General features: G+C 44.0%; 1 protein-coding gene across 2 annotated transcripts in view; it reads left to right on the top strand.

Annotated features, from left to right (window-relative positions):
• MYH9 (myosin heavy chain 9) overlaps positions 1-26,484 on the top strand; it is an 89,353-nt gene that overhangs the window by 37,398 nt on the left and 25,471 nt on the right. For both annotated transcript variants that reach the window (XM_001375963.4, XM_056798886.1), the window contains exons 3-11: positions 230-386; positions 14,567-14,594; positions 15,987-16,080; positions 20,462-20,554; positions 21,349-21,412; positions 22,208-22,306; positions 23,208-23,351; positions 24,430-24,525; positions 25,324-25,442. In XM_001375963.4, coding sequence (XP_001376000.1) covers positions 230-386; positions 14,567-14,594; positions 15,987-16,080; positions 20,462-20,554; positions 21,349-21,412; positions 22,208-22,306; positions 23,208-23,351; positions 24,430-24,525; positions 25,324-25,442 — 894 coding nt within the window. The remainder of the gene's footprint in view (positions 1-229; positions 387-14,566; positions 14,595-15,986; positions 16,081-20,461; positions 20,555-21,348; positions 21,413-22,207; positions 22,307-23,207; positions 23,352-24,429; positions 24,526-25,323; positions 25,443-26,484) is intronic.

The following is a 26,484-nucleotide window of genomic DNA, read 5'->3' as shown; positions in this document are numbered from 1 at the left end:
TGGGCCTGATCCCTGATCTCTGTCTCTAAGCCTATTCCCTAATGTTGAAAATGGGGATCATAATTCTCTTGCACACAAAGTTTTGGTGAAGAAAGTTACTTGTTAGATGTTAAAGCATAAAATGGTGGTGGTCTTCTAAAGTCTCTTGAGACACAGGCTTTGTTGTAAAGAAACTTGGTGAGGACTGCAGAGGCTTCTCCCTTATTACTGTTTTGTTCTTTTCTTTCAGACCTATTCAGGCTTGTTCTGTGTGGTCATCAACCCTTACAAGAACCTGCCCATCTACTCTGAAGAAATTGTGGAGATGTACAAAGGCAAAAAGAGACATGAGATGCCCCCTCATATCTATGCCATCACAGATACTGCTTACAGGAGCATGATGCAAGGTGAGTGGCTAGGCTAGGCCAGGCCTTCTGCTCCTCCCTTGTCCACCATAGTCACCAGACTTCAACTCCTTTGTTCACCTCCCCCTTATTTCTGTTTAGAAATGGCATTGACTTTCTTTCTCCCTTGGCTTTTAAATAATCCCCTTTCCATAAATTGCTGATGATTGAGCATCATGGGAGAACCTCAAACCAAAACCAAAGAGCTAGGCTTTTGTACTGAAGTTCTCTGAGTGATGATGGTGTTGATTTTAATCCCACTGACAATATGTCAGCCTGTATGCTCCCTGAGGTAAGAGCTTTCTGAAAATCAGTCCTTCCCAATGTGGGCTGTTATAATCTAAACTTCTGTTGTCTTATGGTTATATTTTTTCCTATCTCCCATAGGAAAATTCTTCTAAATTCAATAGCATATCTGGTCAAAGATAATGTTTCTAGTGATCATGACATCATTGTTGAATTTTATGGTACTAGCCAGCAGAACCTGGTTAGAGAAATTGCCCCTCCTCTTCTTCATGTTCCCATACTTAGAACTTGGAGAAGAAGAGGCTTTTTAAACAAGTGGCTTTTCCATACTTTTCTTCCTTATGTGAGGATGACAGGGTCATAGTGCCATGGTTCTTGGCATAGGAGCAAGGAGCAACTACCTCCATTTGGAGGTTTTTATGTGGGTACTTATGGGCTGAACAAATGAATGTGGGTGAGCCCTTTTATTTTCCCATCCCAGGATCCTAGAACATCTTAGGAGCAAAAAAGATCCCTAAAAGTTCACCAGATGGAGCTAGTTGTAAGCAGGGAAATATAGCAGTCTTGTTCCCTGGAATATATTATGTAATTAGTATATGGCTGCTTGAACATTTCCATAAATTCACACATAGCTTCAGTTGGTGAAGGCTACTGGCATTTCTTTTTTTGTCTTGTCCCTATTCCCCCTCTCCTCCAGAAGACTTGAATTGAAAAGAACCTCACATTGTAGCTTCCATCTTTGCTGAGGACAATGGAAGGGATGAACCCTTTGGTAACTACTTAGTACATGTTCAAATCAACCCCTATACCTCATGTTGGTCATGAAAGGGTGCACTGCTGTAGAAAACTGTTTATCCAGAGGGTTTCTCAGAAGAGATTTGTATCTTGACTAAGAAAGCATGGGAATAAAAAGAAAGACCCTAAAGCCAATGCATAGTTTGGTAAGGAATTCACTTTTAAATGGTAGTTTGAGGAGAAGGGAGAGGAGGAGAAAAACATGGGTGGACTCAAGATTTAAGATTTTTTTTTTTTAATGTGGAAAAGTATAGAAGCTGGATTGATGACTAACAGGGGAGCAGGAAGGCCCTCAGAAACCACTGAATTTAATCTCCTCATTCTGCAGAGGAGTAAACTGAGGCACACAGAGTTAGAATGATTCAATCAGTCACACAGCCAATAAATGAGGCAGAGATTTGAGTCTAGATCTTTCTTATGATTTTTTTGGTATTCTGATCACAATGTCTCTCCAATGTAAAAGACACCTCTTATTCTCCAATCTCAAATCAATGAGACATAGGATTAGGGTAGAGGTGGCATTTGTTGTAGGAGCATTCTCATGGTGCTTGACTCACAACAGAGCTGTGCTCTGTTCTGAGTGAAGCCTCCTACTTTGGGCCCCACAGTGGTGTGTACCAAAGGGTGAACTCTGCAGGTTTCTTATTCCCGGAACAAGAAAGATGGAGAAAGTAAGCCCCAGGATGTGGCCTGGGTGTCTCGGGATGATTTCCCAGTGAGGAAGCTTGTAGAGAAGAGTGAGCCTTGATCTATCTCAGCTTTTCCAGTCATTATCTGCCCTTAAGAAGGAGGGCCAGCTCTGGATTGTAGCCTGACTTTGGTGTGAGCAGCCTTGGGCTTTTCCTCTATGACATGGCAGGGAAACTTTGTGTCTCCTCTTTCTTTATAGAACAATAAATTATGCTTTGGTGAGGTCACAGCTACCTTTGGCCTAGCAGGGCAGTGAATTTGTTTGGAGAGATGATAATAAGAACTTCCTCTTGTCCTTTCTTTTTGTGTCTATAACAGGGAAATATCAGGCCAGACCAGAGAGACAGGGAAGATAAATAGAGCCAAGGATGCCTTGGCAGCCGCCTCTACTTACTTTAGGATCTCCTTTTGAACTTCCATCTCATGGTCCCAATGACATAATAAACAGTCTGGCCACTTAGTACTTCTAATTCCTTGGGTGCTAAACTAATAAACCTTAAATCAAGAGAGCCCTAGGACTTCTCAAATATTGTTTAACCCACCATTATTCTTTCAGACCTCTATACCCTATCCTGAATGTTATCCATGACTTCTCTGGGCCTTTGCCTATGAGAATGAGAGTCCTTAGGGCCTGTCCCTTCTATCTCTTCATAGAAGTGACTTCTGCATACATTGTACTAGGGGTTGGACAGAGATACCAAAGTTCTCCTAAGATGTAGTCCCTGCTTTTTGTGAGCTTCATCTTACATGCATTCCTCAATGACTATTCCCATGTTTAGGCCCTCATTATGTCTTTTCTGCTGGAGAGAAGAAAAGAAGATGAATTTAACACTTGCCATGTGCCATTTGATAATATTATTTCCCTTTATAGCTGAGAAAACTGAGATAACGGGTTGAGGTTCTTGCCCAGGATCTCATAGCTCATAAATATTTGAGGCTAGATTTGAACTTAGATCTTCCTGGGTCCAGGCCCAGTTTTATCTCTATTAGCTTCTCAATAATTCAAATCCATCACTTTAAGATTCTTCCATGTCTTGCTAGGTAAGTAGTCAGGTTGAAAAAGCAAAAACAAAGCAGTAGTTTCTGTCTTCAAGGTGCTTGCAGACTTGAGAGCATGGGGGAGAGGGGGATATAGTAAAGGAAAGATCATTTGAGGAGAGAAGAAGGAAGAGTGCAAGCCCAATTCACTTTCTGTTACCACTGGAGTCACACCAAAGCCAGTTTTAGCAGCCTAATTCAGACCTGATTATGTCCCTTTACTGGGCATCTGAAATCCCTGCTTTGCCTTGGGCTAAGGGTAGCCCTGGTCTGATTTCAGCCTCTTCACACTCCTCTCTCTCAGAAGTTCTAGAGTCTGGGAGGCCTCTATTTTCTTTCATGCTTTTGCCCCCACTGGGGATCCTTCTGCCAAAATCTGGCCTCTCCGAGGACCCACGTTAAGTGTTATGTTGCAGTCCCCTTGCTCAGAACTCTTGTCCCTTAAGTATTCCGGTTTATATGGTTTTTCTTGTATCTTTGGGCTGGAGCTACTCATCTCTGTTCTTTGCAGCACTATCATGGTGCTTTACCCATTGTCAGCTGAAACATGAATGAAGATGGAATCTGGGCCTAGGGAAGTATAAGTTGAATTCTTAACCCCTTTGTGTGTATGGATAGATACATGTGTAGGCCTTGAAACCCAGTTGTTTTCTCTCTTAGCCTTAGGTTATTATTCCAGAAGTTATCAGCAATTGCCAGAATTCCCTGCTGCCCACCATCTGAGAACTGTATTCAACTATAGACTGTACAGAGAGATGCCTGTTAAGTTTGACCTGAGCCCATTCTAAAAAAGCCAGTGGTTTCTTCCTGACTCCCGCCTTGTCTTGTGAGTGTGGGCAGCTCTAAAGGCCTGCTACAAACAGTGTTTAAATGACAGCTGTGACACTTTTTCCCAGGATGGCTTTTGACTCTCTTCTTACTGCCTCCACATTGTCAGGCATGGGAGAAGCTACCCTGGGAACTTAAACCAAAGTCTATAATGAAAGAAAGGGAACTTTTTAAAAAAATCTGCCCTTCCTCTATTATCTCTTGGAGCCAGAGAATCCCTCCATGAGCAAGGATTTGTTCTGACAGACGAACAGGGAACTGAAGAATTTGACCCTGGCCCTGTTATCTCCTCCAGAACTGCAGAGTGGAAAAATCTTACAAGTTAATTGGTTTGAATGCCAGATCCTGGCCAGTTCCACTGGGTTTATGGTATTTTAATAAGCATTCTGAACTTCTGGGGGAGAGGCAGCAAGGGTCTGCTTTCATTCCTGGCTTATGCTAATCCAAGAACTATTTAACCCTTTGCTCCATTAATCCATTTCCCCTCCTCTCCCTGGGTGCCACTTGCTCTGTAGTGGTGACTGAATGGGAAGTGGTCACTTCCCAAGAGTTTGTGCAAATATTTCTTTGCCAGTGTCTACACAGCACTTAGTGACTAACTTACCCATTTATATAAACATGGTGTTATAAGATGTCAGAGTGGGGAAGGCTCTTGGAAAATCCCTTTGCAGCTTTTAAATGGTGGCCCATGGAGATTAAATGACATGTCTAACATTACACTGAATTTTTGGCAGGTCTGGAACTCCAGCTTGCATCTCACTCCAGCCCCTTCATTCTGGAGACACAGTATAAGCTGTTTCCTGTGTGTTAGGTCTAGTGCCCCATTCCCATTGGTTTCCCCTTTGACTATGATCAGGCACCCACAGCCATCCTGATAGTAAATGCTCTCAAAGGAGCTGTGGGAGAAGGGGATGAAGCAACTTCCCTCATCCTATTATCCTTCATTTTGGTTGGTAGCCTTGTAGAACTGTTTTTTTTTTTAATCCTAACCTTCTGTTTTAGAATCAATACAAAATATGTACTGATTCTAAGACAGAAAAGTGGTGAGAGGGGTAAGCAATGTACATTAAGTGACTTGAAGTGTCTGAGGCCACATTTGAACCCAGGATATTCTATCTCTAGGCCTGACTCAATCCACTGAGCCACTTGGCTGTCCCTAGAACTGTGTCTTAATGAGCCTATCTGAGGAAATATTGGCCCCAGTCTGAGATTTTGAGAAACATTTCAAGGACAGTCCCCACATATACTTTTGAACAAATTCCCTGAACCTGATAGTTGAGCCAGGGTTGGGGAGGGAGAAAGAGGGGAGTGAGGATGACAGCTGCAGGAAACCGCAGATGTGATGACTCCACTTAAGTCAGAATGTGCTGGCCAGGAGGCTGAGTGGGAGCTGCTAAGAGCAGGGAGCAGTGCCTTTATACAAAGGACACACTGTCTGCCAAAGTGCCTGGAGTTAGGCCCCATTGACAATGGCTTTTCAATCGGGGCATAGCAGCATTTTTCTTAAACTTTCATACCCTCCAAAAGTAGGGGTGTGCCTTCCTGACCCATATGGCCCCTCTGCTGCCAGGCCTAGGACTCCCTAAAGCCCCAGCTACTTGTTTGATCTGATAACAATCTAGGAACTCTGAAGTTAGCCTTGTCTTTAAGTATCCTGACTTTATCTTAGCCTCTTCCTTGATCCATTCTTTTCCTCATCATCCTCATAGCCTCCCCCCCCCCCCCCCCCGCCCCTTTTCTTTTGTTTAAACACAGTTCTTGTTTTCCTTATGCCTCTAGAAAGGATTTTTTTTTTTTAAACTAATCAGGGCCTAAGCCAGGGACACATTCCTCACACATTACTGTCTTATGTGCTCAGGGCTGAGCACTCATGGTCATTGGACCTATTGATCTTTACCTTAAAAGGAGTTTTAATTGGAAATGCATTGAGCTAGGTAGAGCACTTTGGACCTGGAGTTTAATCCTAAAGTGACATCCCCACCATAGATTAGAATTTAGAACTGGTGACAGTCCCCTGGCTTCAGAATTGGAGAAGCTCCTCACCAGTTTGGTCACAGAAGATGAAGTTATCCAGCTATAACAGGCAGTTTTCTAAGATGTTCTACCAAATTAGTCAGTTGGTCTATTGATGAATATTTATTCGCCTTTTATGTGCCAGAAGTTGTTTAAGGCATTAGAGACACAAAGGAAAGAAATCCTTGTCCTAACCTGGAAGAAGCTTGCATTAAGAGAGATAGACAGGGGAGGGAGGGAAGAGGAGAGAGAGAGAGAGACTGAGACTGAGAGCGAGCCCTGTTGATTTCTTCATAGCGGGGAGCATTGATTTTCTTTGGTGGCCAGTATATTCCTAATGACAAAATGATGGGGCCTTGAAATCTGATTAAGTGTATAAGTGTCTCCGCAGACTGGCAACAAGTCTCTTTTGCCTGCATCCTGGAGCTGTCGTGCTTGTCAGCCAGTCTACAAAATGGATTTGGGCTTATTTTTTAAAGCTTAAGTTTTGATTAAAGTGGATTCCTTTCAAAGATATGGTTTTCCTCATATGGTGTGCATCCTGCCCTTTGGAGGGCTGTAGAATAATGATATGTTAAAATTGGATCCAATTTATTTTGACACAAAACTTTTATAACCATCTCTTGAACAAAAACTCTCCACTCAAGGCTGTCCCTTAATGGGTCCCCTTGACTAGCTGTTTGTGGCAGGTGTGTTGTTAGTAAAGAGGAGATATGTTCTTCATCTTTGTTAGGATGATAACACCGCCTCTTGGGTCTGACCTGAGTTTGTTCCCTTGCAGTGATTGGTTGGGTTTTTCAAATTGACATCATCGTGTAACTTCTTTTGAATCTGCTTACTTCACTCTGCATCATTTAATGCAACTTTTCCCATTTTTCTCTGATTTCTTTGTATTTCTCATTTTTAAGGCATAGCAATATTCCATTATGTTCATGGTTTATTCAACCATTACTTGGCACAGCTATCTTGACTGTAAAATTAGAAGATTGGACTAATGATCTCTCCAGTTCCTTCCAGCTTGAATGCATAGTTATTATTTCTCTTGGTTCCTTCCCCACAAAACCAACAAAAGAAGAAAAATCAGATAAAATCCCTAACACATTCTGCATTTCTGTACTTTTCCTTCTTGGCTAGCAATCCTTCACCTTGCCTATTTACTTTTTCCTAAATTTTCACCATTTGTAATAAAATAAATGTGGCAAAAGAACCATGAAGATTCCTGGTGATGCTAACTCCCCTGCCTATAGAGATTGGCTCTTCTACATTATAATCCTTTGTACTTGCTACTTTCTCTTTCTGACTTAATACATAAAGGATTAGAAACAATGCCATGAGCAAGGAAGGACTAGCAATCATGGATATTTTTTGTTAGCTTCTCTGAGAAGTACTTGAGTCTTGGCGGGAGATGATGCTTTTGTCAATTCTAGGCTTAAATGTCTTTGTTTCTGTGGAACTTACTTTTTGGTGAGTAATTGCTATATTTTTCAGGTTGGGGATGGCCTTTTTTTTGGGAAATTTTTTATTTAATTAGTCAATTTAGAACATTATTCCATGATTTCAAGAATCATACTCTTTCCCTCCCTTCCCCCCACCCCTTCTGGTAACCGCAATTCCACTGGGTTTTACATGTGTCCTTGGTCAAAACCTATTTTCATGTTGTTAATGTTTGCACTAGGATGTTCATTTAGAGTCTACGGGGGATGGCCTTATTTCTGAAGGGATGACATTCTTATTAAAATGTTTGAACTGGTACCAGTGAGAGACAGCACAGAGCCCAAGATGAACTGGGAGTAGCTGTGTGTGTATGCTCAAGAATGCCATTGAGAGCCTTGCTCTTTCTCTGAGCCCAGAGAGCAGTGTCAGTCTCCTAGCTGCCCTAAGGACCAAGGTTCTTTAAGCTGCTGGGTTGGACTTCCACGATACCAGTAGAATTGTGGGACCTCAGCTATCAAAGCCAATGGTGGTTCTTTTGGTAATTTCTGAGCAAAGTTTGCAAGTAGTATTGTTCCAGTTTCCTTCTCCTTTCTTGCCTTGAACCTCTGCCCTGTTATCTAATTGTTTTTCTCTTTTACTCCTTCCTCACTGGGAGGAACTATTCTTTGACAAATTGTGTTCTTTGGCCCATTGCCAAATGCTGAGTGCCTTTTGTCTTTTGGGGTCCCTACCCTGCTGCTTAGGTTTCCATTTCCATAAAGGGAAGTCTTCCTGGCTAAGAGTCAGTTGTATTTTTTTTTAATTTAAAGATAATTTATTTTCCCAATTACTTGTAATAATAATTTTCAACAAACATTTTCCAAAATTATAAGATCCAAAGTGTCTCCCTCCTTCCCATCCCTCCCCACCTCCTGGTGAAGTTAAACAATTGATCTGGGTCATATATGTATTATGCAAAACATGTCTATATTGGTCATTGTTGTAAGAGCACAAACATACAAAATCCAAACCCCAAAATAAAACTATAAATACACTGATGTAAAAGATAGTATGCTTTGATCTGCACCCAACAGTTCTTTCTTTGGAGGTGGATATCATTCCCTGTCATAAGTACTTCAGAATTGTCCCAAATCATTGCATTGCTGAGAGCAGCCAAATTTTCACAATTGATCATTGTACAATATTGCAGCTGTACTTCTAAGGGCTATACTTGCCATTACCATAGAAACTAGAGGTAGCCATTACTAGAATCTGGGAAACTAAGCTGGAAAGGGCATTAGGTTGGTGATGACCTCCAAAACAATTCAGTTTGCAATGCAGGTATCCTGTAATGTGCTGTAGTGTAAAGCCACCTTTGATGTCCTTTCCCTCTTGGGCAGAGTTCCTTGAGGCCTCACTCTTCTATAAATGGAGACTCCCTCTGCACCTAACACTTACAGCACCCTTTTGATAAGTAAGTGCCCCATCCACTGTTGCTCACTATGTGTATTGATTGTACTGTCTTGAGAGCTCCTCTGGTCTAATTCAGGCCTGAGCAGAAATCATCCCCTCTCATACATCCTCCATATATGATTATTTTGCCTCCCCTGGACCAACACCTCTTGTTAGGAGAAACTCATTGCACAGCAAAGCCTAAATTTGTCTCCTTGAAAATGCAGTTATCAGTTCCTAGCTCTTCCCTCCTAGACCAAGCAGAACAACATCCAGTCTGACTTCTATATAACAAGACAGTAGGGTTGTGATGTGCAGGGGGGTATGATACACTGTAAGATCTGTGGATATAAGCAACACCTGCTGAGCCCATATATCTGTACTCTCTCTATTCTGCCTCTCCACTCTGCTTTGGCATTCTGAGATCTCCACACTTCTCTCCTCCCAAGAACTCTAAAAAAGTGAACATGAAAGCAGAAGAGACTGCAACTGCCACAGGTGGATTTTAGAGCTTTCCTGTTGACAATAGATGACTGAAACCCACCACCAGTCCTCTTGAGCTTCATGGATGACCGGGGATAACTAAAATCTTGGCTGAAGAGGTTCTACTGTATTTCCAGTACAATGATCACAACACCCCTATTATTCCTAGTCTATTCCTAGACAAAAAAGCTCCATCTGCTTATGAGTGTGCTGATGCTGCCAAACTAGCTCAGTCTCCTGTACCCTTCTCTGTCCTTCTCTTCACAATACTCATATCCTGAGCAGCAGCACAGCAGTCTTTGTCCCTTCTGTCATCATCTTGTTCCCAGTATAGCTATTAAAAAAGGCCCTTTGGTTAGTTGAGCATCAGCTTGTTTGAAGCTTTAGCATTCCTGCCATTCTTCAGGAGCACATCCCCTTTTTATATTCCTCTTCCATTTTGTTCTTGCTGCCACATTCTGCACATCTCACTGAGTTTCCACTGGATTCCTCAGGGTTCTTGAGAAAGTTGTACCTGTTTCACCATCATTTGGATTCTTCATGTGTCTCATGTTTCCCTTGGGCATAGATCTTTAAGCCATGGGATCTTACCTGTCGTCCTTTGAACTTCTCTAATTTCTCCCTAAAATCCAGATGGAGTGGTGACTTCCTTCCATGAGGTCTTTATCAATAGTTCTGATTTAGTCATCAGACTGTCAGTTCCCCCTCATTGGTTCCTTGTGACATTCCTCCTCCCCTTTTAGTGTTTTATTGATTTTTTTTTTAAGAAGGCAGACAGAGGGCCCTTCTCTCCTGCCACATAGATTCCCTTGAACTGCTGACTCATGTAACCAGCGATTTAGACCTTCTCTTCACCATTTCACTTCCAAACAAGGCCCTCTTGGAGACAGTAGTGCAGTTTGGGAAAGAGAGGTTTCTGATGAAGGTTTATTGAAGTTCAACATCCAGTGCTGCTGCTCAGGTTATTCTTCCAGGAGGATTTTGATTTCTGGCTCAGGAAATAATGTTGTGTTTTATGAGCTACTGGGTCAAGTCCCATTTTTCCTGTGTGCTTTGAGGAAGGGGGTGGAATCTAATAAAGGAGAATCCACAGGAAAGACTTTGAAATGCTTGAAGCTCTGTGCTTTAGATGGATCTGGAGAATGGGAGGGCTTCCCTTCACTTCTCTTCCAAATTAAATTTAAAACTTTTTTAGTAGAGATTGTTTCAATGCCTGTCACTTAGTGGGTCCTTAAGAATATTTGTTGCACTAGCCCTTGGGCTGATCCTGGATCAGGTCAGATTTGTGTGAAATGATAGATCTGAAGTCTTCAGATCCATGAAATTTTCTCCTTCCTTTCTGACAATAGTAATAATAGTATCTTCTGTTCTTAGAGTATTTTACAGTTTCCTTTGTCTTTATTATCTCATTTGATCCTTTATTTGACCCTGGGTCCTTAGTTGGGGGAAGAAGGGGGGTCTGGATCTGCTTAAAGCCAGCTCTTTGGAGGTATTTCCTTCCAGATATGACTTTAGATTGCTGTCTGCCCTTTGCCCTGCCTGAGGGGGCTAATCCTGGAAGAGAAGGTGCTTTGAGACTGGAGACAGAAATGAGGTGCCTAAAGAGCTTTTTTCAAAACTCAGATTTTTCTGATTTGTTGAGCATTGGGTCATGCAGCCATATAGCATTCAAGCTCTGATCTCAGTTGGACCTGGCCCAGCCCCTTTTCTCAAGAAGCCTACTCAGAGAGCTCAGACAGACAGAAGCACTGAGGACTGGTCACCACTTGGTCTTTGAATGAGTTAGTCATCGCCAGGGTCTGGGCGTTTGTGCTCTAGCCTTCTGTGCTCTGCTTATTTCCTGTTGGAGCTGATGTCAGTATTCTGAGAAACACTTAGCCTTGCCTTTTATGGAGGTAAATGGCTTCCTGAGCTGCTCCTCAGAAAGGGAGTGATGAGGCCTGGAGGATGTTCTATTCCGTAGGTGACTGGGAGGCTAAACACCTGGATGTTTAGTCTCTCCTCACCCCTGTGGGGGCAGGCTGACTCACAGTTGAAGGATGATGTTACCTCATCCCCACAGGCTCAATGCTAAAGTAGTCAGGATTTTCACAGAAAAAACAACCATCTCTCAGTAAGTAAGTCTAATTATATCAGAATTGGTGCTGGTATCTTAAATTCAAATTTTGGATTAAAGAAGAAACCCAGAGCAGATACCTGAAGGCACAAATGCTTTGATTTCTACTCCTGTGGAGAGTGAAGGGAACTTCCTTGTGAAACTTGCAGGGATGCAGGTGGGAGAGAAGCAGGACACATTAAGCTCACATTTATTCATGCCACAAATCCATTTTTGAGCAGAGGGATCGCTAGTGACTCCATACAGCCTACTGGGACCTAGCCAAAGGCTGTTCTTGCCTCCTCCCCAAAAGGGAGGAATGAAGAGTGTTTGAAGGGAGGCCCTGATACCCAAAAGCCCAAATAAGGCCTTGAGCCAAGGCATAAGGAATGGAAGCATGTGGTGGTATGGTATCCTTTGAGAAAGGCAAGAGTGGAAAGATGTTCATTGAGGAGTAAACCCCTCAAATGTGGATCTGATGATAAAAAAGGCAGGATTGATTTGTCTGCTGGATATAGAAAGCACAGTTTGGTAGATGAGAGAGGATTAGCAAAGCCACTGGCCCAGGGGATAGTATCTGTAGGAACTTGTACACAATTTGTGGGTGAAGAAACAAGAGCCCCAAAGAAGAGTGGTGATCTCATCACTGACATGGAGTGGTATGTCAGGCCCTGACCATGTCTGGGGACTTCTTTCCACTCTGCTTACCTACTTTATGGTCTGAAAAGAAGAGAACTATAGCTGCTGAAAGAAGGGAGGCTTGGACATAACTTATGGGATCATCCCAAAAGAAAGGCAAGAGTCCTGGGAATTACTAGGTCCCAGAGTGGGCCTGAGTCGGAGCAGGGCAAAACAAGATCTTGGGGGACAGCCAAGGGACCAATCTTGCCTCCTCTCCTCTCACCTTTTCTTTCTTTTTCTGGAGTGTTAATGACTCGGGGCCACCTCAGGAATCAGGTACCAAGCCCAGTGGGTGGGAGCAGGCAAAGGGAGCCTCTATAGGTTGGATGAAGCAGCATGACCCTGTGGCTGCATTCAAAGGAGAACCCTGGCTTTTTGTTGGTTGCCAGCCCAGCATCTGGCTCCTCCTCACACAATTAGAAGAATTCCAGCTCTCCTGGGGTCTGGCCTTCAACAGGGCTAGGAAGGCACGTTCTTCTCCTAGGCTGTGGGGGGATGCTTCCTTTTATGGTAGCAGCAGCCGCCACCGCCTGCTTGTGGCTTAGACTTGCTGGGACTCGCAGGTACATTCCTGCAGGCTTCAGGAGGCAGTGACTAAACGGCCCTGCAGAGGAAGCTGACCCCCAGGAAGATGGAGGGAGGTCTCTGGAGTCTGGGGTGAGGGGCTGAGCAGCAGATTGAAGCAAGACTAATGAACCATTGTTGTCAGTCTCTTCTTCTCCACCCCCCACTCCCCCAATCTCCTTTGCTGAATTATCAATGGTCTATGGTTGAAGAGATGGTAGGTAGTAGAAGGGCCCCTCATCCCTCCTACTTTTTTGTCTAGAAATTAAGCCTTCCTTTGCAAAGGCAGTCACTCTGTACTACCATCAGAGGACTGACTTCATCTCCTGAGGCCATATGCATGTGAGGCATTAATTATACCTCCATGTCATCCAGAGCTGGGGGGTGGGGGTGGGGGGGTATCTAGGCTTCTATTGGGCATTCCAGTAAGTGGTCCAGTAGCACAATTCTGGAGGGACTGCCAAGGAAGAGATGAAAGGAACTTGGGGGAAAAATTTTTTTTTTAAATTTTAATAACAAATTCTACATGCATTCTTTGAAGTTATTTAATCCAAATTATCTCCTTCCTTTCTTCCATCACCCCTCCTGGAGCTAGCAAGCCATTCAATCTGGGTATACATGTATTATCACATACAACACATTTCCATATTATTCATGTTTGTAAGTGAATAATCTTATAAAACCAAAACCCTAAAACATACACAAATAAGTGATAAATCATAAGTTTTCATCTGCATCCCTACTCCCAGTTCTTTCTCTGGAGGCAGAATTGTCCTGGACCATTGTTTTGCTGTTTGTAACAAAGTATCATATTTGATCATTCCACAATATTGCAGTTAACTGTGTACAATGTTCTCCTGGTTCTGCTTATTTCATTCAGAATCAGTTCATGGAGGTCTTTCTGACTCTTTCTGAAATCCTCCAGTTCATCATTCCTTACAGCACAATAGTATTCCATCACCACCATAGACCACAGTTTGTTCAGCCATTTCTCAATTGAGGGACCTCCCTTTAGTTTCCAAACCTTTGCTACCACAAAAAACGCAGCTATTGATATTTTTGTGCAAACAGGTCCTTTCCCAGAAGGGAGGAATTTTGTCCTTTCCTAGCAGCATGGCAGCTCCAGCAGTGTCTGTTAAAAACTGAATCATGCACTTAGGGAGGGAGCTAAGTGCACAGCACCGTATCTATTCCTACCAGTTCCTCAGGAAGGTCAGGGAGTCATGACTACACTTACCACAAAAGGAATGAGACTGTGGAGGCAGAAGATACAAGATAGGAGAGGGTGAAGGGGAACCCTAGAATTCCTAAGTCATAGGGCACAGTGGTAGAGCAGGTAACCTAGGGAAAGGCTTTCCACTATTTTCTCTTCTTCTGACCTGCTCTTAAGCCCTCTGGTAGCTGCTAGGTCAAAAACTGTCTTCTTTTTAGCAAAGTCCACATAATCCAGGCAGGAGGGAGATTGATGCAGGAGAATTTTTGTAAGTCCAGGGATGCAGGTGTCCCTGTATTTCCTCTTGTGCTTATTCATAAATCAGGATAGGAGGGAAATTCTGGGCCATATTATAAGGAAAATAGGCTCCAAAGGTAACAGAACTCTGCCTTGGTCCTCTCTGATTTGGCTGTCATCTAGCCTGCATCTGCCACCTGGGAGGTATGAGGGGCTGCTCACCCACTGTCATTGCTACCCTAAAGGGCCCTACTACCTGGGATATGTGGCCACATTCACTTGGTTGAACTTCTGAGGCCACACTGACTGAGGAGCACTTCAAGCTTCATGTTTGGGGAAATGGCAATACTCCTTTTCCATGAGCTGAACAAAGAGCCTTTGTACCAAGCGGAAACTCATTCTGATCCGTCTCACCCTTCATTTCCTTTGTTTTAGATAGAGAAGACCAGTCCATTCTGTGCACGTAAGTGGCTTCTTGTTTTCTAAATGTTTGTCTTGATGCTGTGTCTTATGTTTTGTTTTCTGGCCTATCCTGTATTCAAAAAGGGCTGGGTTTTGTGTAGTATGAAGAATTTATCTTCCATTTAAGAATGTTTTCCACTTCCTTGATTCATTTTCCCAAGTGGCAGGGCCTTCAGTTCAGTTCAATGCCATCTGATTCCACTGGAGGGGAGGAATGGTCTTTATCTCATAGCAGGAGATTTAGTTTATCTTCCCCCCAAGGAGCAGATGTCTGTGAGAGCTCCTGTATTAACAATGTGACTTGAGTGATTTACAAGTAAGCCTGAAAGGAAAGTTAGAAACCTATGATGCATTTGACTACAAACAGATAGAAGTCTGCACTATATGGCTACAAGGAATTTCTGACTTTGCAAGCCATACCATCATCCTCTCACAAGGGGAAAGCAAGCTTTCTCTTATACTGAAGGAGTTGATGGGATAAAGCATTTTGGTTTTAGTCCAAATTACATTTTGAAGGAACTTAAACAAGTTTAAGTCCCTTTGACCCCCCAGCTGCCTACAATTTATTCCTAAACCATTTGGATATGAAAGCTGCCAAGTGACCTGGCCAGGCTGTGGACACATTTACTTCTGCCAGGCCTCCTGAGAAGCATGGGAAACTCTCTCTGCAGTGATTCCAGAAAGCAGTGCTTGACTTTAGCTAGCGTTCTGGTCATTAAGGAAATTGAACTCCCATGACAGTTGAACAGGGTGAAAAGAGAAGGCTTTATAGGCTAGTAGAAGAGATTTATAAGTCTCTAACAGCAACCAGAATGGAAATTGGCTGTGGTGACTGTAGAGGTCTGGCAGTGGGGGGGTTGGAGAGGATGTGAAAATCAGCTATGGGATAACCTGGCCTGAGGAATAGACAGTGATCATAGTAAAGCTGAAACTTAGGACTTGGGACATAGAGAAACTGTCTCCATGACACTGCTTCCAGTTTGATGTGACTCTTGCCTTCCTGAACTGATATGTTTTAAGAGGGAGGCACAACAGAAAATTGGGAAGATGAGATAAGGTCTACAAATGCATCAATACAGAAATAGAATTGGAGGGGGGAAGCTGAGTTTACTACATTGGCTAGTTCAGAAGGACCTAGGAATACATCAAAAGTCCATACAGCTCATGATCCTGAAGAACAGAATTCAGAATGGACTAGAAAGGAAGAGGAGGAGAGGGGGCAGACTTTATAAACGTTTGGAGGAGATAAGAGGTGGAGAGAAGCCTGAGTCTACCCATCCCAGTACTCTGGGTGGACGGGTTCCACTTGCCATCAACACACAGAATTGGGGAAGGGTTGGGGAGAGTTGGTGAGCCCTTTTCCTTACTCTCCTTCCTGGGGTCTTTTTGTCAGGGGTGAATCAGGAGCTGGGAAGACTGAAAACACCAAGAAGGTCATTCAATATTTGGCTTACGTGGCATCTTCACACAAGAGCAAGAAGGACCAGGTGAGCAAGGGCTGTCTCTTGCTGTTCTTTGGTTGATCTTGGGCGGGTGATTAGGGGAGACCAAAATTTTCTTGGTTTATTGTGGATTTCAGAGCCTGGGAAATAGAGAAGCTGGGGGGTGGGGGAGGCTAAGGGCAAAAGACCATTAGAACTAGCTGTCCCCAGAGACTTCTTACGATCTCTGGGAAATGTGCATGGAAGCTTTTCTTCTTGAGGCTCCTATCACTGCATTTTTGTAGGACCAGTGACAGGAAGATACCGTTAGTAAATGCATAAACTGGCCACCTCAGCAGCTGACTCTTGGCCATCATTATTGATGTATTTATTTTGGTTTTATGTTACATTTCTCTCCTACCTCTTCTGGAAAATCACTCTTAAAACAGGTTAAAAAAAAGAAAGAAAAAACAATTTTGTAAAAATAAGAAAATTTTAAGACTGATCTTATTTACATTGTTTGGTACTCTGAGCTGCCCCCAGCTCAGCTCCTTTGTTATTGAAGGCTTTGCCAGCTTAATCCAGACCCTGGCAGTTCTTACCAGCAAGACTGTCAAGTATAGATTTGATGATTTGAGTTGGGGAGAATTCACCCCAAGGTGGGCTCCAGGATGCAGGGAGGGGGTAATAGTGGTGATTTTTTGTTTGATTTTGACTATAGTAGCTCTCAGAGATGTGATATATGACCTGGAAGGTGATGACTTTGCAAGCTGGGTCCCTCAGGATGCCCAGCTTTTAGGCTGTCTGTCACTTGGGTTAGACTGGTGTCACGGTGCAGATATCAATTCCCAGTGTGTGCTCCATGACACTGGGACTGTGTAGGGCTGCTTCCCTCCACAGTTATCTTACATACGTTTTTTCCCCCCTCCTTTGATGGATTATGGTCGAACTCATCAGTCGTGTTCAAGCTAGGTGAGCCGCACGTTTACTGCACGTTTTTGCACCAGGAATGTGTGTTCTCCCCATCGTGTGTCCTGATTTTTTTCCCCAAGCAGCTTTTCACTCCACACCCTGTCACCTGCAGCTAGAACAATTCTCATAGCCCCTGCTCACTGACTCTTGGGAGGGGAGGTCAAAGGCTATAGATTTGTGATTCAGAGTGACCTACTTTTGTGCTCAGGAGCCATCATAGCTAATTAGTCCCAGGACCTCATCGCCTAGCCTCTGTTCCTTGGTGATCCATGCCCCAGGGCGCTTAACTTGAAACTTGGCCTCGCACAGTCCATCTGAAATTTCCTAATCTGTGACCTGTCCTTGGGGAGGTTGTGAGGAGGCTGTCCTGCCCACCCTATTGTAAGCCAAGCCTTCAGAAAGACTCCCTCTGGTCAGTCTTCAGCATGATAGTGTGTGTGTCTCTTTCTCACGTGCACCCATGTTTCTGAGCTTCATCATGAAGCACCTGTGCCATGGTATCCTTAGTGGCTCTTGTGGGGTCCTTCACTACTCTTGATACCTGGTCCTCCTGGCAGGCTGTGTGCAGCATAGCCCCAAGTAGGGGGTGGTATCTTTGCATGTAGACCTGGGGTGTGGACATTCTAACGTCTTAATGAGAACAGACTTCTGGAAGTGAACCAAGTGGAACCTTCTGGGTGCCAAACCCTGCACGACTGATGGTTTTTCCATGGGGCATCATAGTTATATTTAGAAACTTTTAAAAGTTTTTTTTTCTTCCTTTCCACCCCCTTTTATTTTCCATTCTTCACTTTTTTAGGAGGCTTATTTTTAAAACAGAGTCTTGAGGCTTGGGTCTCCAACTAGTCTTTCTAAAAATTTGTTACAGTGAATTAAAATATTTCTTAAATCCTCAGTGGTATTCCCTGTATTGGGGAGTAGGTCGTCTCCCTCTTCAAGACTCTTCAACTAGATGGGAATGCAGAGACTGGTCAGGAGTGACTTGTATGGATTTGGAATAATCAGAAGGAGGAAGGAAAAGAAGGCTTTGGAGTCAGCGTTTCTGGGCATACCTTCATACCTTTCAGGAAGCTTAGCTGAAGCCTAGACACTATTTCAGCTTTTCAGCCTTGTTGTCACTTTTAGAGTGTGTTACCTTTGGTTGGATGGACATGCTAATTTTTCAAGCCAGTGGCTTAGTTAATCTTTCCTTCTAGAGATCTGTGCCACATGCCTGCAAGGAACTGCCCAGGCTAAGGGCGCACAGGCAGGATTCACTAAGGCACATGTTCGGTTTTTCTAGAAACTGAATTAAGAAGAACTCATAGTTGCTCATAAGAAGAACTCATAATTATGCATAGCTAATTGCATTTATAAAATCTCCAGCATGGTTAATTAGATTTAAATAAAGGAAAACCCACCAATTAGTTGTCCTGATTTTCAGTGCTCTGGGGTCGACTCAGCTGCCTTTCTTTTGTTCCATGGTCACTATTCATCGTCACAGATATAGGTCTGGGGGCTTTCTCTGAGTGTAGGTAGAAGGTACAGCCTACAAGGAGAGATAGAGGCTCCTGGTGCCCACCTCTTCTCAGTAGGAAAAAAAAATGGGGCAACTTATCTGGTAGGATGGATAGACATGTGACTGGAGAGGAATAGCTAATGGGTGGGAAGCAGACCTCCTCCTAGACTGCTCTCAAGGGCTTGCAACTAGCCTCCCCAAGCCAACTCTCCATGAGCAGTTGAAGAGTGAGTAGGAAGCCTGGTAGCTGGGTGTCTTTGTTAGTTCCAAAAACATCTGTGAAGCTGTGGTACTCTCATTTTTTAGCTCTGTGGTCTGGCCTATTGAGATTTTCTCCAAGAGTAAGGCATTGAACTGCTAATCCATTGTCTGGAAATGAAAGGTTTCTCTTTCTTTTCCTATTTATAGAAGTTTTGGCCCAAGATCTGGCCACCTTTTAAAGTTAAGAGGATGAAATCTCTGCTCTTGGCTTACCACCCCGATGCAGCCAAGGTTTTTGGAAACACATGTTATTTGGGTCCTGTGTACTGTAAGGCTGTAGTCAGGGAGATCACTGCCACTGTTTCAGTTCTCCCTCAGTGAGCCTGGCCTTGGTCTTTCTCTTAGAAATGAATTCAGTTCACTACTTGCAATTCATGGAGCTCTCCCAACCTAATAGCTGGAAGGTCAATCAGGGCTACTTTCTCAGTGGTCATCACTTGTCACTCAGATGAGCAGGCAGATGACTGGCCCTGATTCCAAAATGAGGAGATGCCAAAAGCAATCAGACCCCCAGAGCCCTAGACTAGAGTCTTAACTCTTCTTGTTAACCCAGACTTCTTAACTGTAAAATAGGGCTATCACCTGGCCTGCCTCACAGGCCTGTTGTGAGGACACATACTAGAGCCAGTGGGATGGATGGTCAAGTGTGCTGAGATTGTGCAAGATTTCCCCTGTGTAAGCCTAGGCTAGGCCCTCTAAGCCAGTTCCAGCTTCCTGATCTCTAAAATGGGCTGATGACAATGCTGTCACCTCTACCTCGTGGAGCTGGAAGGATTGAAGCACTTGATAACTTCAGCTGAGACAAGCATTCTGTGTCATGGATGGGAAAGTCAGTTAAAAGTCACTGCCAGCATCATGGCTGGGTATTTTTCATACTAAGGCCTTATGGTCCATAGGCCAAATCAGGAACCCCAGGCCCAATGATGAGAGTGGACAACTTCTTCAGGACACAGGGTGGTATGGATGATGCCTTTGAGGGCCAGAGTACACCTCATTCTATTATCTCTTAGACCCAGGATGGCCTTGGACATGTCATGAAAATCTCTCCAGGCCTGTTTCCTTTGGTAAAATGAGAGGATTGTGCTAGATCACCTTTGAGGTCCCTTCCAGCTCTGGAATCTGGAAAGATGATTTTCCCATGCCAGGTTCTGCCCCTCTGCACCTGCTAATAAGGGCCATATTCCTCTAGTCCTTCAAAGCCTACAAACACTGCCTCAGGGTAGGCAATTAGGGCTGTCCCCAATTTGTAGATGAAGAACTTTGACCTGAAGTTTAGTGTTTGCTAGACCTTGGGCAAGGCATTCCCCTTGTAGGCTTCAGTTTCCTCATCTTTCAAATGCGAAGATGGTTCTAGATGAACTCTAGATCACCAACCTTTCTGGCTTTAAGCCGCTCTGAATGCCCCTGGCTATGAATACTTTGAATCATGGTGGGATGGGGATGGGCTTTTCTCAGGCCTGGTCTTCAGGAAGGGAGCAGACTTTCCACCATCCCAGGGTCTCCCTTTCAACAAACCCAGCTAGGGTTTTCAGATGCCAAGAAGACTAAGGGCTGTTAGTGCTCACACAGGCTGTGAGGTCCACACTGACAGGAAAACTCTGCTGCCTGTTGATTGGGGGCACGAGGAGTGTGCCAGGTTCTGTGACTTCCTGCTTTTCATGGGCTAAGGGACTTTTTGACTCAGACTTCTCACTGGTTCTCTGGATTCCTTCCCAGGGTGAGCTAGAACGGCAGCTGCTGCAGGCCAACCCCATCCTGGAGGCCTTTGGTAATGCCAAGACTGTGAAGAATGACAACTCTTCCCGATTTGTGAGTGACTGCTGTGGCTCCCCAGCTCTTCCCCTCCACCTCTTAACCTCTTTTTGTATTCCCTTCAAAACCCAACCCAAAGGCCTAGCCCAGTTCAGCATCTACTTTGGATGGATCTTGTATGCCTCTAGCTTATTTAAAGAGGGTACTTCTTCAGGACAGACTGCAGACTGATTGGGCCCTTCTTGGTATTTCTCCCACACCTCCCTCTCATACTTAGTATGGTGCCATGGCAGAAAACTTGGTTTGCTTGAACCAGTTATCTATTCTTGCCTGTTTAGCCAAAAGTCCTGACTTCTGGGTGCTTTTAGATTGGGTATTCCCATGTGGGAATGAAGAATTGTCCTGGTTTCAAGTATAGTTCTCTTACTTAGCCCTGCCTCCCCTGCTAAACTGGCCTAGGTCTGCTTTCGTCTGATGTCCACATAAAACTTAATTCCCCAAGGACATGGCAATAAGAGACTCTCTTCCTTGCCTAGGAAGTGGGCAGGCCTGGGCATGGAAGAACTTTACCACCTCCCAAGTTTTACCCATGGTGAAGGAGTTAGGTGAACTGGCCCTATTTCCAGACTGGTATCTAATAGGGTCTCTTCTTAGTATGATTACTCTGGTGCCAGCTACAGAGGGATAGAGCCATGCCCAGTCCTTCAGAAGTGTCGGTGAATGTGCTGAGCCCTTTAGATGAGTGAGCTCTCAGGCTTTCCTAGCCGAATTCTAGCCAACTAGAATGAAGTGACCAGAGTATAGGGACCCAGTGGTGAACCTCTCTCATTTCTCCCTCCCTCTCTCCTCAGGGCAAGTTCATTCGAATCAACTTTGATGTCAATGGTTACATTGTTGGAGCCAATATTGAGACTTGTATCCTTGCTGCTGATGCTTTCATGGGTTTTGAAGTGGAAGAGGAAGGAATAAGCCTGGCTTGACTCAGGGCTTCATAGAAGACTTCTTCCTGGCTGTGCCAGCTACTCCATTCAAGGGGCAGTTGTCTTCTTCCTTGGGCAGAGATCTGAACCAGCATACAATTTTTCTTTTTTTATGGGGTATATATAGTACCTCACTGTAAGTTTGGGGTTAAGTATGCGCATCTGAGTTCCTAAACTTTTTCTTGTGTCAGCTGTTGACCTTTGTGTGTCATCTGTAACTTCTGCAAAACTCCCCCCAAATTTTATGCCAACCTGCGATCTCTAGAAACCACAATGGGAAAAGTCACAATATGAAAGGGATACCTGTATTTATCTTTTGAAAGGCGTTTGGTAGAGTGAGGATCATTGCATTTGGAGTTAGGTTCTTCATTGCAGTATAATGCTTTGAGGTACTAGACAATCTCACACTTGGCCACCATATTGGTTTCAGAACTTGATTCTAGATTATTTGGAAACTTAATTTTTTTGTATGTCCATCCCCTTATAAAAACAGATATTTAAATTAAATTAATCAGGATACTGCTATGAAGTAAACGCTTGGGCATATTAGACCCTCTGGTTTCTATGGATTGGATCCCAGATTGTATTGACTTTCCTCTAAAAAACAAAAGCCACTTTTTTAGTTCTGTTATACATATTTTTACTGATAAAGTTCTAGCTTCTTCTGTTGGGAGTTTGTCTTCCCTGTTTGTTGCATTTTACCCAGAATAGTTCCTTGACATTCTCAAAGATCTTTTAGAGAAATCGAGAGCCATCCGACAAGCCAAGGAGGAAAGAACCTTCCATATCTTCTATTACTTGCTGTCTGGGGCTGGAGAACACTTAAAGAGTGAGTTGTTGGTAATTGGGAACAGCCCAAACCCTGTGAGTAGAGCAGGAACCAGATGAAGTCGGGGAGGCAGTTAGTAAGCCCAACCTGAGGGATAACTTTCATATTTTCAGACATATTAAAAAAAAAAACCCTTACCTTCTGTCTTAGGATCAGTATTGTGTATTGGTTCCATGGCAAAAGAATGATAAGATCTAGACAGTGAGGGTTAAGTGGCTTACCCAGGGTCACACAGTTTGGAAATGTCCAATGTCACATTTAAATGCAGGACCTTCCATCTCTAGGCTTGGCTTTCAGTCCACTAAGGTGCCTACCTATTCCTCCCACCCCAAATACATATTTTCTAATGCTCAAAAAAAATCTACCCAAAAACCAGAATTGTAAAAGTGTTATCTTGGGTACCTTGGCTTATCTCAGCTTAACTGGCACACTGGGTTTCCTACCAGGGTAGCCTTCCTTCTTCATTGACCTTGGGAGTTGGGCAGGGTAGGCACTGACTTATTGATATTTTCCCTTGTTATCTCAGGGACTTTTCCTCTGTTTCTGGTCTTATATTTGTGCTTAGGCTAATGCTCTAAGAGCTCACAGTGCTATGGGCCAAGCACTGTGCTCCTAGTATGTATGGGAATTAGTAGAACTAAGGCAAATCTTGCCCTTCCCTTGTAAGGACTCCCTAGACAAAGAGAGTCTTACTTCTTGGAAAGGGGACATGAATTGGAGCTCCATGGTTTCACTCCGACACATATAGTTAGAAGGGTTGTTTCTATCCACTCTTTAGCCCCACTTGCTCCTTGCTAAAGTAAAAGGCCTAGATCAGGTGATCTCTAGCATCCCCTCCAGCTTTCAGGCTGTGACCCTGGGGTATTCATGTGTTCTTGCCTTCTCCTTGTCACCTTGGTAGCTGATCTGTTGTTGGAACCCTACAACAAGTATCGTTTCCTGTCCAATGGGCACGTCACCATTCCTGGCCAACAAGACAAGGATATGTTCCAGGAGACCATGGAAGCCATGAGGATCATGAGCATTCCGGAGGAGGAGCAGATGGGTATGGAGCTGTTGTTAGTGAGGGAGAAGTTTGGGATAGCAAGGTGTTCAAATTCAGTTCATTTGATGGGTAGAAATCAAGGAAGAAATTGGGAAAAGGGCAGAGGCCTGGCTCATCACCATTCTTCACATCTTTGAGCATCAGCAAGAAGGGAGACCAGGTGATAGGACAGTCTTCTTCTTTTTCCTCCCCCTCCTTACCCCTACTCCCATTCTCTTTCTCTTGTAAATGTCATTGGAGTCCATGGCTCTGTTCCAGCCACTGCAGACTTCTCTAGAGGTTGTCTTTTGAGGAAACTAGAGAGCTGGGTCTCTTTCAGCCAGTTGAATGGAAAGGAAGATCTTTGGGCCACTGATAAACTCACTGGTTGATTTTAGAATGGGAAACATTCACTTTCATGCCTAGAGAAACCTTTGTGGCTCAGATCTTTTTCCATTAGAAGGAAACATGGTTTATTGAAATAGAAGGCTATGTCCCTCCCACTGACCTAGTGTAGATTTAAGATGGTCAAATTGCATAATCTCAGTCTGGCTCAGAGGAGATTGCATCTAGAAATGTAGTGATCTCTTCTGTTTTTGGGCCTAACTTTGGAATCACTTAAGACTGGATGAGAAGGGAACTATTTGTCACAATTTGGTTCCACTTCTATTCAATAGAAAGATGTAAAAAACAATCCTTTTTGTCTGCTCAAAGATGCCCAGCAGTTTTAACAGGGGGAGAGAGACCTCAGAGAAGAGGACTGCTGTTTGAATAGGGGAGGGCATATATAGATGTGGGGTTGTAAAAGGTAAAGAGTTTAGCTTCGAGGGTGGCTTTCTGAAGGGTGTATGTTGGGGTATGGAACCCCTGTTGGGCTTGGAAGAAAATCCAGACTTTCAACAAGGGGAGCAATAGAGAGAGGGCAGGACAGGCAGGGTGAAATCAAGTCAGGGAGCCCCTGCTCACCTGTCACATGTGTGTGAAGATTAATCTAGGGTTGGTCAGGTGGGGACCCAAAGCTCTTTTGAATGAATGTGACCTGTCAGGCCTCTCTGGGATGTTTCAGGCCTTTAATTGACCTTTGTGTCACCCTCTGCAGGCTTGCTGAAAGTGATTTCAGGGGTCCTTCAGCTTGGCAATATAGCCTTCAAGAAGGAACGCAACACTGACCAGGCCTCAATGCCAGACAATACAGGTAAGAGTTAGGACTCATCTTGGAGGTTGGTGTGAGAACAGGAGTTAGGAAATAAGAACTTGGAGATCCCCAGAGGAAGGAGCAATAGGCACTCCTTTGTGCCTATCCATCTCCTGGATTGATACCTCTCCTAAGATGTGCCCAGCTTCCCCTTTCTGTCCCTTCTAGTCAGGCTCCTTTTTTGAATGCTGAAACAGTTGCCCTTCCATAGTTCTGCCTTTGGACATCTGGGAGCAAAATCTTTGTTGTATTTAACTTGGAGAAAAAAATTATCTAAGCTCAGAGGGAAAGCTTGTACTCTCAAGGGGACCAGTGAGGCTTTGGATGCCTGAGGGTCCAGCAGGGGTGCAGATGCTAAAGCCCTGAGCATGCCTAAAGGGGTGAACTGGGGAAGGGAGATTCAGATCCTAGAGAAGGCAGGGACAGAGATGGGGACATCCCTTAGAGTGGTAATGTCATGGTAGATGGGAAGGCCTGGTGGTCCTCTGGCTTGTCAAAAGCAATAGTTACTGACTCATCTAGCCCAAACCCCAGGAATACTCAGGTAGCTTAGAGGAAGGAGCTGCCCAATGGGAGAGGGTGCCCTTAGTGGGTGTGGACCTGCTGCCCACCGGCCTGAATAGGCTTGTGCTGAGGAGGAAGTGAAAGAGGCAAGAAAAGTGTGTGCTAGGGCCCTGGGCCCAGAGGTCTTGAGAGCATCAGGGGCTGGGTGGAGCTGTCTTGCTCTGTGCAACTAACTGCCTCTTACCAAGGAGTCTATTTATTCTCTTTTCTTGGCTTGATCCTGAATGCTTACAGCTGCCCAAAAGGTCTCCCATCTTCTGGGGATCAATGTGACTGATTTCACTCGAGGAATCCTCACACCTCGAATCAAGGTGGGACGGGATTATGTCCAGAAGGCCCAGACCAAAGAACAGGTACATCCTTCACCTCATATCCATTGTCTCATGACTTTTAAAAAACGGTCGGTTTTTCTTGATAGCTTGTTTTTACATTGACCTTTTGAGCAATCTCCTTCCTTGTACCAGAAAGTCTCAAACCCCAAACAGGGTTTGGTTTTGTTTTTAATAAAAAGAGGAAGAAGGGATGGGTGGGGGAATCGGGATAAATGATAAACACATTGGAAAAAACCTGAGAAATAGGTGGAGTGCTCCACACTCATAGATGTGGGTACTTCCCTAGGAGTCTGAAACACAGGAAGACTGCATGTTCTAGCTCTGGAGGAGGGGATTCTTTTGTAGGCACCGGACACACTGCGTGCTCTCAAGGTCTTTTCTCAGGCAGGAAAATCTGATATCTGATGGGAGTGGGGAGTGACAGAGAAGGGAAAGCTGATCCCTTTGATCTGGGACTTGCTTTGGGTCCATTTGTATCATATATGACATTCTACTCATTGTACCACACTGCCTCAATAGCAAGCCATTCTTTCTCTTCACACACACACACACACACACACACATTTATACCCCCTCCCTCCCTTACCTTCTATCTTGGAATTGATACTAATTATCAATTACAAGGCAGAAGAGTGGTTTCTGATTCTCCAGATGTGTCCATGAATTCATGATGGTTCAGGATCACATCTGCAGGGTGAAAAAGAAGGTACTAGGGAAAGGGCAAGGTGGATTAATGGTGAAAATCCACCTAGGAAACTTTCCTTGGGCCAGTGAGCGCAAAACCCAGAGATACACTCTTCAGAAAAACACATTATTTCTGTTTATTTGTAGATTAAGGTTAGAAAATTGATAAACAAGATGAGGTATCCCTGATACTAAGATCTTAACTCTCTCCAACCCAGTGGTCTATGCCTCTCTCACAAGAGAAGCTCTTCAGGTCTTCCAAAACTTCCTATCAGCTCCCTGTTCTAGCTAAGAAACCCCAAAATCTACCTAGCTTACCTAGATTTAATTCCAAGACTGTTGTTCAGTTAACCCTCAAGCTATTGGGAAAACAAAGCTG

Source organism: Monodelphis domestica, chromosome 5, assembly GCF_027887165.1.
Source record: "Monodelphis domestica isolate mMonDom1 chromosome 5, mMonDom1.pri, whole genome shotgun sequence".
In the NCBI taxonomy this organism is placed as follows: domain Eukaryota; kingdom Metazoa; phylum Chordata; class Mammalia; order Didelphimorphia; family Didelphidae; genus Monodelphis; species Monodelphis domestica.
Note: the sequence above shows the minus strand (reverse complement) of the source record. Positions and strands in the feature narration are given on the sequence as shown.